At 35.3% G+C, this 12,013-nt stretch overlaps 1 protein-coding gene across 1 annotated transcript in view; it reads left to right on the forward strand.

The window, feature by feature from the left end:
* The window catches only part of LOC150085507 (uncharacterized), a 166,610-nt gene that overhangs the window by 137,140 nt on the left and 17,457 nt on the right, over window positions 1-12,013 (forward strand). The window contains exon 9 of the mRNA XM_090374585.1: window positions 4,005-4,064. Within this exon, the coding sequence (XP_090230711.1) occupies window positions 4,005-4,064 (60 nt within the window). The remainder of the gene's footprint in view (window positions 1-4,004; window positions 4,065-12,013) is intronic.

The raw sequence follows: 12,013 nt of genomic DNA on the forward strand, positions 1-12,013 counted from the left end.
TGCACCAACAATTGAACTTACATCTGTAAACATTTATAATGAGTAAAAGATAGTACATGTGGTTACAAATGTAAAATAATAGTTCAGTTTGTTAAATAGGAACAAACGACAATAAACAGGCACTGTAAATTTTGTTAGAATATCAATGGATGTTCTTCAGAGATAAAATACTTTTACACCAGAAAATAAGAAAAAATTAATTGTTGTTTTTAAGGAATAATTATTATAACAAGGCAGTCTTTATCAGTATATTTGAAATTTTACTTTTAATAAGGTGTCTCCGTAGCCAGGTGGGCAGGAGCAACAGTGCGTAGCACACGCTTCTTGATTAGACCGGGGTTCGAGTCTGTGACCACCAAATACGGAGGATGCGGAAAGGTCAGGGAATGATCACCGCATATCCCCGGAGCAATTTGGCCTTAGTTGCTAATGCTCCTAAAAAAAAAAAAAAAAAAAAAAAACCCCAAATAACTTTTAATAAAGTAATGTTATAATGCAATTTTTCAGAGTATCTTACTATATGGATCTGAGATTTGGACTATAAAGGAAAGGCAAAGGAAGAAATTGCTAGCTGTTGAGATGGATTTTTGGAGATCAGCTCGAAGATCTAAACTAGAAAGAGGTAGGAATGAAGACATAAGAAAAGCAATGGATGCTCAAATAAACATCATCGACAAAATAGAAAAAAAGATTAGAATGGTATGGGGGGTAGAGAATACCTAAAAAAGCAATGGAATGGACACCCACTAGAAGGAAAAGGAGAGGAGGAAGACCTAGAAGCACATGGATGGAGGGAGTGAGGGCTGCTATGGAAAAGAGGAAATTGAAGAATGGAGACTGGGAGGACAGAAAAGAGTGGAGGACCAAAATTAAATTAAAAAAAAAAAAAAAGTTAGGTTGAAGGTAACTGTTTATACAGTGGAGAAATCCAAGAAGAAGATAAAATAATGATGTAGTGTAATGCATGTATTTACAAAGATCACTTTTTTCATTTTTGCCATCATTATAACTGTAGCAGAGAGAAAAACAATAGGAAGTGAATCATTAGGTATTTATCATATGCTAGAATGGAGTGGGAAGCCATCACTTTTAGCCAGAGACAAAGGAGCAATCCAAACAGTGGACTGTTTGTAGCTGCTGTAGGGCTGGGGATTCCTCACCCTTTGCAAACAGTAACTGTTAAGATTTGACAGTTTACTGATGTATAAGTTAGTGCTATTGCATCATTTTAATATGCAGCAACCTACTAAAGTAGTACATAATTGGCATCATTTATGGCAACTCCACAATATGAGAGATGCGTGATGGTGTGCAACTGGTTATCAGACTAAAAACTTTTTAGGGCTAAAGCCTAAAAGGCTAAGGGCTTTTAGGGCTATATGTCAGTAAACTTGCTCGCAACATGAGGATTTAGCCTTAAAAGGTCTTCAGTCTGAAAATCAGATTTATCTCATATTGTGGAGTTATACTTCACAACTGGGTTGTCATTATTGCAATACCAGGGTACCTGCCCACCCACCGAGGAGAAGCTAACAAGCTTCAAAGTGGTGGTATCCGTTGAGAATAAGTCTTCTTCATTGGTGAAGAGTTACTTATTCGAGGTAGTGCAATATCATGGCAACTCGTTTTGAAGGTATTCACAATATGAGATATACGTAAATGATTCTAATTATGTACTACTTTAGTTTGAAGACTAAATGCACAAGGCATAATAAGTTATGGGTTGAAATTAACTATAAAATGTCGGTATAAATACACCATAGTGGAATTAACTTTGCAACTATGATGGCATGTCTGCATTATCAGGGTACCTGCCCACCCACCGCTGAGTGAGCCAACAAGTTCCGAAACTCGTCTGGGTGGTGGTGCCCAATGAGAATAAATAACAGTAGTCTCCTCTACTAGAGAGGCGTTATTTATTCGAAGTAGTGCAATACTTGGTATGTCGTTGTGAAGGTAGCCACAGTATGAGATAAAATCAAACAATGCCATTTCACTACTTAAGTAGTTAAATTTATGGGCAAACTATGGTGTATTTACACCGATATTATATAGTACTACTTTAATAGGTTGCTGTGTATTAAAATGATGCAATAGCACTAACTATGCCATTTCACTACTTAAGTAGCCAGAGCTTATACGTCGAAGCAAACGAACCGCCGTTATCACTTCGACGTAAGCAGTTGTCTCTAAACTACACTCTAAAACTGAAATCCCTGCCAGACCATCCTACGTGGCTATCCGTTTTTGAGCCACGATGGGAAAATTTGTACAACACCCGTAAGACTGCCAATCGTCCTTTTGGTATTAGTCTCCAAGAGCTACTCAAAGAACTTAATATCAAGGTAGACAAGGTTGCTCAAACACCGAAGCAACCCCTTCCACCCTGGCATGCTCATGTTCTGGCATGTGACTTGTCCCTTAGAAATTGGGGAAAGTCGGACACTCCATCGTCTGTCTACCTGCAGCTTTATTCAGCACACCGAGCTGAACATTCTGACCGCGCCAGTTTACACAGACGGCTCAAAGTCGGAATCATATGTGGGATCTGCTGCTGTCTTTTCAGACAGCACTACATCGGAGCAGATTCCCTCTGAATGCAGCATATTTACTGCAGAGCTGCACGCTATAGAGTTAGCCTTGGATCACATTAGTGAATGCCAATACCATCGGTTCATTTTATATTCCGACTCTCTCAGCGTGTTACAGGCTTTAATAACTGTGAGATATAATTCTCATCCAGTTCTGTCTAGCATTCAGCAGAAGATTCACTTCCTCCGTGAATGTGAATATGATATCCGCTTCTGCTGGATTCCCAGCCACATTGGGATTAGAGGAAATGATTTGGCTGACACTGCAGCCAAATCAGCAGTTCCCAATAATAATTGCTGCCTGTCAGTCCCCTATACAGACTACAGGCAAATAATACACCAAAAGATACATTCCCAATGGCAGGATTTGTGGAATAGACAGACTGCGAATAAATTATATCGTATAAAGCCTGTAATTGAACCGTGGCAGTCTAGTCTGCGCAGGAATCGTAAAGAGGAAGTTGTTCTCGCCCGGACCTGCATAGGACATAGTCATTTGACTCATTCATTTTTGCTGAGGGCTGATGACCCTCCTATGTGTGTGTTCTGTGGCACAATTTTAATGATCAGACACCTTTTAATTGACTGCCCAGATTTTAGCAGCACCCGTTTTACCGCTTTTAATCATCTGACTGAGCCGTATACACTCAGTCAGATTTTATCCGACAATGACAACGTGTCTGCTATTTTTAGCTTTTTGAAAGCAATAAAGGTTTTTAATCGTATTTAAAATTTATATGTTATTGTTATTTATTTATGTTTTTTGTTTTTAGATCTGGACATGGTGGCCTAATTAATTAGGTCACTGAGATGTTAAATTTTTAGATATTACCTGGTCTTGGCGCATTATAGCCTTAGTTGCTAATGCGCCAATAAAAACCAAACCAAACTACTTAAGTAGTTAAATTTATGGGCAAACTATGGTGTATTTACACCGATATTATATAGTACTATTTTAATAGGTTGCTGTTTATTAAAATGATGCAATAGCACTAACTTATATATCAGTAAACTTGCTCACAACATGAGGCTTTAGTCCTAAAAGGTTTTCAGATTTCACAGTTTATATTTTTATTGTCATATGAGATGTAGTGTCTGTTAATTTTGGGAGCAGGATAATAGTGACCTACCTCCTTGTGGGGGGGAACAGTAACTTGTGGTGGGGGTGTGATGAACTGTCCCTACTGCAGGGCCATGTGTGATGAGCTGTATAGTCACAATGACTATACAGCCTTTTCTTGCCTCAAGAATAAATGGAAATTTATTAATTTGTTTTTTATGGATGATGAATAAATTTTATTTTAACATTAAAATGATGTTGAACCAGTTGCTTCTAGTAATTTAAATGTTGTTATTAAAATATTTAGTATTCTTTATCAAATCTTTTGTTAACAAGTTTTTTATTTATTATAGAACTGCTGATATGGGTGGGTCAATGAGATCCACAAAAAGCTGGGGAGACCTTAATAGCAGGTAAGGCTGTCTATAAGCAAAAAAATAATTGGAGGTTCTTCTGTATTTTTGTATGGATATTCATTGTACAGATTATACTATAAATGGTTTTTAGGCACCTTTCAACCATATGCAGGTAACAACTCAATTCCTGCAGATGGATTTTCATGAAAGTTTACATTTAGGTTTCTTAGAAAGATTTATCAAACCATTCCAGATAAAAGATTTTTTATGCTAACTACAAGTCTATGATTAAGCAATCAGAGACTTAAAGCAGCTTAGTCCAGCCATTCAGCTGTCTTTATCATGTCAACTAGCAATTCCAAATTGACCTGCCACACTGGATCAGACAAATTAATCAACAGCTTTCCCATTTCTACAAGAATAGCAAACAGACTGTTAAGACAGCTCATGGGTTTGTCAATGATATACAGGTATTTTTCCAGCAGAGATGAGGTAATTATTTCACTGTATTAGGCAATGGTTAGGCCACACTTTGATTACAACATATGGGTCTGTAAGCTTCATTTTAGTGAAGATGTGAATTTGTTGTAATGGGTACAGAGAAGAGTGAGATTAGTGTGGGAAACAAAACATACTCTTAATATACTTTCTTGATAAGAGGGACTAGTCTTATCAAGAAAGATTTAGTTCTGCAAATTGCAGCATCTTGAAACTAGGCATCTGCGAGGAGATCTGATTGAAGTATTTAAGGCTTTGAATGGATCAAATAAGCTATATGTTGATAGCATCCTTACTTTTGCTCAGACAGCATACATAAGGGTGGTTGTGGGATAGATGTAGAGAAATATGCTTTCGGCCAGAGGGTTGAAAGCATTTTTCTGGGGCTGATTGTTGGAACAAACTTCCAGCTGGTGTTGTGGAAGTAGGTAATTTGAATAATTTTAAGGAAGAACTAGACCATCTGTCCATTCCTCTAAGAATTTGTCTAGTTTTTAAAATTATTCAAACTATCCATTTCTACAACATAAATGGAAGATTTATCAACAATCAACCATCCTCTGGCTGAAAGAAAATTTTTGCACATCTGTCCTGCAACTATCTTTCCTATTAAATTTATGACCCCTTATGTGTGTTGTCTGAGCAAAAGTAAGGATACCATCAACATTTAGCTTACTCAATCCATTCAAAACCTATTCAAAAAAGTTAATACTCAAACACCAGCCAAGTAATTAAATATTTAATAAAATAAAATAAAGTAAGATGATACAGTAAACTGGACTATTACAATAAGTACTAAAGGAAATAAAATCGGTTAAAACAGTTAAAAACTAATAATGCAAAATCGTTAAAATAAGCTAAAATGCCGGAAATCCGAAGCTTTCGGAGACAGCTGTCTCCTTTCTCAGCAGTGTACTGTTGCTACAATGACACATCCTTAAGTAACAGGCCCACGGTACTCATGTGACTCACTAGGAACATCGTCAGTATTCTCTATTTGCGCACTGGGAACGGAAGTGACCCGGTAGCGTGCCATGTGGAACCGATCATCGCGTCCTCAGATGCGATGATCAGTTCCTTGTTAGTTTTTAACTGTTTTAACCGATTTTATTTCTTTTAGTACTTATTGTAATAGTCCAGTTTACTGCATCATCTTACTTTATTTTATTTTATTAAATATTTAATTACTTGGCTGGTGTTTGAGTATTAACTTTTTTGAATATGGAATTTCCCAGCCCATAGGCCTGTTTGAGGACATTCAAAACCTTAAACATCTCAATCATATCTCCTCATAGGTGTCTAGTTTCCAGATGCTGAAATCTTTCTTGATAAGAGCATCCATTTATTCCCCTTACTAATCTTGTTGCTCTTTTCTATACTTGTTCCAACTGATCCACATCTTTCCTAAACTGAGACTTCCAAACCTGTATGTGGTACTCCTGCTGACAAAGTTCTTATATTAACAAAACAAGAGCTGTCTTAGCAGCCTGTTTACATTTGTTCAGTTCAGTGTGGCTGGTCAATTTGGTATTTCTAACTGGCATGATAAGTCAACTGAATGGCTGGACAAGGCTCCTTGAAATTTGTGATTGCTTGATTGCAAACTTGCAGTTAGTGTAAAAACTCTTTCAGAATGAAACTGTTGCTTTGGGAGCAGCAGCTAAAGAAAGATGACTACTAATTTTCTGTATTTGAGAAAAATGTGCAGTAAGTACTGAGAGAAAAAATTCACATTGAGAAATTTTCTTATTTATATTGGCAATGTGACACAAGGAAGCAAAGCTTATACAGCTTGTGTGTTGGGGTGGGATAGAAATTACTGTTTTGGCCATTGTAGTAGTATTATAAGAACATTTAGAATTTATGGATTCAGGAGGGTGAAAAGTTAGTTTCAGTATTGTTAGACACCAGTGCACCTGCTTCAGTGTAAAAAACAGTGGGGTGAGGTGGGCAAAGGCCTAGGAGGGCTTTTTACAAAATTGAAAAAACAAAATTACAGCTAATATATATATACACAGTAGACTCTCCATTTTCCTGGATAGATGGTAAAAAAAATTCCTGGATAATCGATTTCCCGGTTAATCCAAAAATACAATAAGTCCCCAACATACATAAGAGATATGTTCCAGGACTTATTATGCAAGTCGACTTTTAACTCTGGAATGACTAATAAAATATTGCTACTATATCCCTGATAAGCCAAAATTACAAAAACCACATAATATCCTCAGAAGAATGGGGAAAAAAAAAAAAAAAAAAATAGTTATATATTTTTAATTAGTTCCCAGATAAAGTTTTTAATTTTTAATTAAAAACTTTATCTGGGAACAGCGGTGAATAGCCAGAGTGGCACATAAGAAAAGAAAACATAAAAGGAAGAAAAAACGCATGTTATTGTACTGTAAAAACTGATACGTATTTCGTAACCTTGGTTATTATAGTTGACTTCATTGGTGCTGATCGCTTCACCGCTTCTCATATTCTGTCTTTCTCCTTTATTGTGTTCACTGTTGACACTGACAAATCTGAATTCTGCATGATACTTGTTGATGTTTTGCCATTTTCGTACATTCTTATTATTTTAATTTTCTGATCCAACTCGATCGCTTTCCTTTTTTTTTTTTTGATAGATTTACTAGTACCGTTGTCCCTTATTATCTTAGTCAGCACCATGATAACAGTCAAAATTAAATTTTCTGGAAAGAACTTCACAGGGTTAAGGTGAAAACTCACTATTATCACCCCACGCAAACTCACATTTTACTAAAGCACATTTCCAGAGGTCACTGCCATAAAACAAAAACAAATTGCACTTTCTGGGTTACTGGACTTTTCTGTTAGTGCAATTTATTATAAATGGGTAGTAAACTCGATCTTATTGCATTTGCGATAATACTGACACCTGGAATTCTGTGGGTTTTTACGTTATTATAGTGAAATGTGTGTCTCCTTCACTGAAATCTTCAGTCATATAATATATATAAATAATATAACGTAAGTCCGAACCTACGTAAGTCGGCGACTTACTGTATTGAAAACTGTTCAGCAACCTATGTAAAAAGTATGGTGATAGATAAAAAAAAATGAAAAAACTTACCGCGCATTACTTGTGTGTCCAATACGATGCTTCCCCTTATTTTTTATGATGACATGTATGGTTTGGTCGCCAGCAGTATAATGGTTCTTTAGAGACTTAAGGGATGCACCGTTTTCAAACTTTTGAATAATTTTAAGTTTTTGTTCAATTGAAAGTACAACTCTTGCATTGCCCATCATTTTCGCAATTTCTAAGCAAAAAAAACAGTTACTATAAAAAAAAAAAATTCCAACATCCTCGACATAAATAACAAAACAAAATTTTCCCTTTTGCGGCGCGACGACGAACACAACAATATTGGCATGATGCACTGAAACAAACTAAACATTTGGTGGTGGTCTTTTTTTTTTTTGAGCTGGCAGGTGTGAAGACAGCGAGGGTACACTAATCTCCCAATGACGACTTATAATGCTGCTTCTTTTCTATCTTATTTATGACTTGCAAAACATCTGTTTATACCTTTATATTTATTACTTGAATTTTATATAAGATTTTGGGTTGGTTTTTTTTTTTTTTTTTTTTTTTTTTTTTAAATTTGGGGTCTTGAAGTTTCCCGGTTAATCCAGTTCTGGTAAATCAAGAGTCTGCTGTATATATATACACACAGTTGATTCCGGTTATTTGGGACACATTGGGACTAGTGCATTTTGGCCCGATTAAGCAGCTGCTCCAATTATTCGAAGTTTCACGTAAATGATTAAAAATACAATAGATCCCCACTTTACAATTGGTTCACTGTACAATCCAATCACATTATGATGGACTCACCATAGTAAAGTACTGTTCACTATATGATGTGTAGTAAGTGCCGGTCATTGTGATCACGTTTGTGAATATAATTTTAATTCTATTAAACAGCGATTCTAATTAGCGAAAATAGGAGGAATATTATCCACAGACTATAAAAGTAAAGATATATTAAGCACAAATTTACCCTTTATTACCTTGCCAATTAAAAAATTAAATGATGCATGATAATCGGAATAATTAATACGTACTGTAATATGTACATACTAACTAGTTAACGTTTCTGTTCACTGACATTTGTGGGTGGGGGTTAAAATTTAAAACAGTAAAAAGATAAGTAATCAATAACACAGAACACGGCACACACAAATTGCAAGTAACACAATACGTGCAAGTTACGAAGCTATTAAAAATAGGAATGAAGAGAAGATTCTGAAAATTAATTTTTTTTATATGATTGAAGATTCCATGGAAGTGTAAATACATTTCACCTTAATAACCCACAGAATTCCAGCTGTCAGTATTATCGCAAATTCAATAAGATCGAGTTTACTATCTGCTTATGATAGATTGCACTAACAGAAAAGTCCAATAAACAGGTGACTGCTAATTGTTTTATGGTTGTGACCTCCAGAAATCCGACCGAACCACGTGGTACAGTCAGAGACAATTGTAGGGTAATCTCCAGTGCTGCGGTCTCCTGCCCTGATTAAACGGCATGTTGTCCCAATTAAACGAAGTAAACCCTGGCTATTTTCTCGTTTGGGTTCTGTTTTTTAAGATTTGCCCCAAATAAACTGCTGCCCCGATTAAACTGGTGGCTCAGATAACCGAAATCCACTATATATATATATATATATATATATATAAATAAAATAATAATATGGGCTGTAGGGTGCAACATTCTTTAATATTAGACTTTCTTTAATATTATTCTTTAATTTAATATTTAACAGAGGGTATAATATTGAATTCTTTTACTGTCACTTTCAAAATTTTCATTGAATCTTTAAGCAGATACTGTTATGTTTTTTTATTCCTTCTTAGTTGTTTTTACAATATGGGGTGCACTAGGTACAAGTGTTCTAGATAATGAGTTTGTTACATGATGATGATGATGAAATGAAATTAGTGTTATAGTTGTCAACTTTCCAGATTTACAATGAAGAATCAGGCTTTTTTACTCAATTTGATCCCTTCTCTGTCTTTCTGAAAAAATTCCATTTTCTTCTTTTTCTTCTCACACAAAAATTGTAAAACTATGTCAAAATTAGAATTTAAAAAAAAAAAAAAAAAATTGTGGATTTGTGAAATTGACTGTCAGGTGTGCTAGTTGCACACCTGATAGCCAATTTTCTGACCAAAATATGAATGATTACATTGTAAAATAATAATTCTGTATGATATGTGATCATTTCATTGTGCTCATGCAGTGCAAAGTTAATTAATATGCTTATAAGATGCCAAAGAAATGTGATGTAAAATTTCAGAGGACATATGTAAGATTTTCCATGTATTGTAAAATTTGAAAAAGTTAACATATTTGCCTTTTTCAGTTTTAAGCAGCAGGAAACACTACATAATCAGACATTTGCAAATAAATAAGCACAAGGATAGTATGCAATGCATAGAAAGGAATGCAAAAACAGATGTAGCATTTCGTAGTCATATGGGCTGAATGTTTATTTGCATATTTTATCATAGAACATAATCTTCCTCTGAGTTGTAGTAATAAAGTTCAGAAATATGTTTTGCAATAGTGAAATAGAAAAAAAAACACAGATAGATGTAATCAAAGTGATTCCAAGTTATATCCCATTGTGGTGAACTTTAATAATAATAAAATATATCAGCTTGAAAGTAGCTTTGCTGTCAGTGCCTGCAGAAGGTGACTCTACAGTATACAGCATTGGGCATCTTCCAAACAACCTGAAAGCATGTGGGATTCCTTCTAAAGTCTGTTTGGCACTTGTTGATAATGAGCCTGTTATGGTAGGCATGAAAACTGCAGTAGCAAGCAAGGGTATTAAAGATGATTGAGCACTTGGTATTACCACCAAGCACTGAATCTCCTCTTTAGAATTTTTTTAAATAAATTTGTTTAATTTTAATTTGTTTTTTAAATATTCATCCACCTCTTGTGAAAATGAATGAATATTTGGTGGAAATCTACTACTATCTAGAAAGAAGTGTAAAAGGAGAGATAGATTTCAAAAATTTTTCACCTGATGCTGCCACTAAAGTAAAAATGATTTTAAAGCATGTCAGTTTTGTCGAGACCTTCTTTCACATTGGCTTTCTTTGCTTAAGTATGTCTCTGACAAGTCTGTTTAAAGAAGAGGTTAGAAAAGCCATATGAGCACTTTTCAAAGTTACCACATTGAAAAGTACAACAAGAAATCACTAGTGAGTGCCATTGACTCATGTCAATGGTTTATCAGAGTTTTGGAAATGAAAGTAGCTGTGTGCGGGCAAAGTTTTTACGGCTCCAGCTAATAGAGAAGTTTTTCTTAAATTTTTGCTGTTTTATTGACTTAAATTGGCATATTACTTTATTTTCTGGAAGTAGCTTTATATTCCTAGTCATGATAGTTTACTTTGAACTTAGAGATTTTGTAGGTTATTACTTATGATCGGTAAGGGTATCTAATCCACGTGTTTGACAAAATTTTGCTGCTCCGGCGAACGCTAAGTTTTAAATTATATTTAGCCGTTTTATTGACTTAATTGTTATATTAGATTATTTTCTATAAGTAGCTTATAGACCTAGTCAAGTTCCTTGGTTTACTTTCAATTTAGATAGCGATTTTAAAAGTTAATACTTAGTGTCCGTAGATTTACTGTTCGTAATTTGCTACAATTGTTATACGATACACCATATATCCCGAACTATATAGCGTAAGGTTTCATGTAAAACTAGATAGCAAAACACGTAGCACTGTATTAGAAATCTGTTAGCTTAGTATAGAATAGTATTATCAATTAATCAGTAAAATTTATTAATCATATTAAATTTCATTGTCAATTAATTTGTACTTAAACAGAATCATGACCCAGACTAGAGCAGCAAAGCAATGCTCACAGATTAGCCGCCAGAGTGCTGTGGCTCGGGAGGGAACTGAAGGGGGCGATTCTCCAATGCATCACAGTCTAAAAAAATGCGCAAAATGTGAAATGTTTGCAGATCTGTCGAGAACAGGACATAATCTAGCCAAGGAGGAGTCTTTGTGTGTATGCTAAGTGCAGAGGCTGTGAGGAAATTAGGCACCAACTCAGCATCCTAATGGGCATCTATGACAGTTTGAGGTGTAGAGTGGATGCCCTCAAGGAAATTAATAAGAGGGCCCATCAAGCTCTTAGCTGCCTAACTGAACACCAGAACTCACTCCTGTGCATCAGGCAACACAGTGGCAATCTCCAAGGCAGAATGCACTGGTCCCACAGGAACTAGTTATTGTTGGTGACTTATATTGTCAGGGAGACGGGGAATATATTATGCAAAAAGGATAGGTGGAATAGGACCAGGGTATATCTGCCAGGGGCAAAAGTTAATGATGTTGTAGAGTGAATATCATCTTTTAAGGACACTAAAGGTGATATTGCTGTACACATTGGCACTAATGACCTTAAGAGTAAGAGATCTGTTGATTTAATTAACAAGTAC

The sequence above is a fragment of the Mastigoproctus giganteus genome, chromosome 5 (genome assembly GCF_048544385.1).
Source record: "Mastigoproctus giganteus isolate SK-2022 chromosome 5, ASM4854438v1, whole genome shotgun sequence".
NCBI lineage: Eukaryota > Metazoa > Arthropoda > Arachnida > Uropygi > Thelyphonidae > Mastigoproctus > Mastigoproctus giganteus.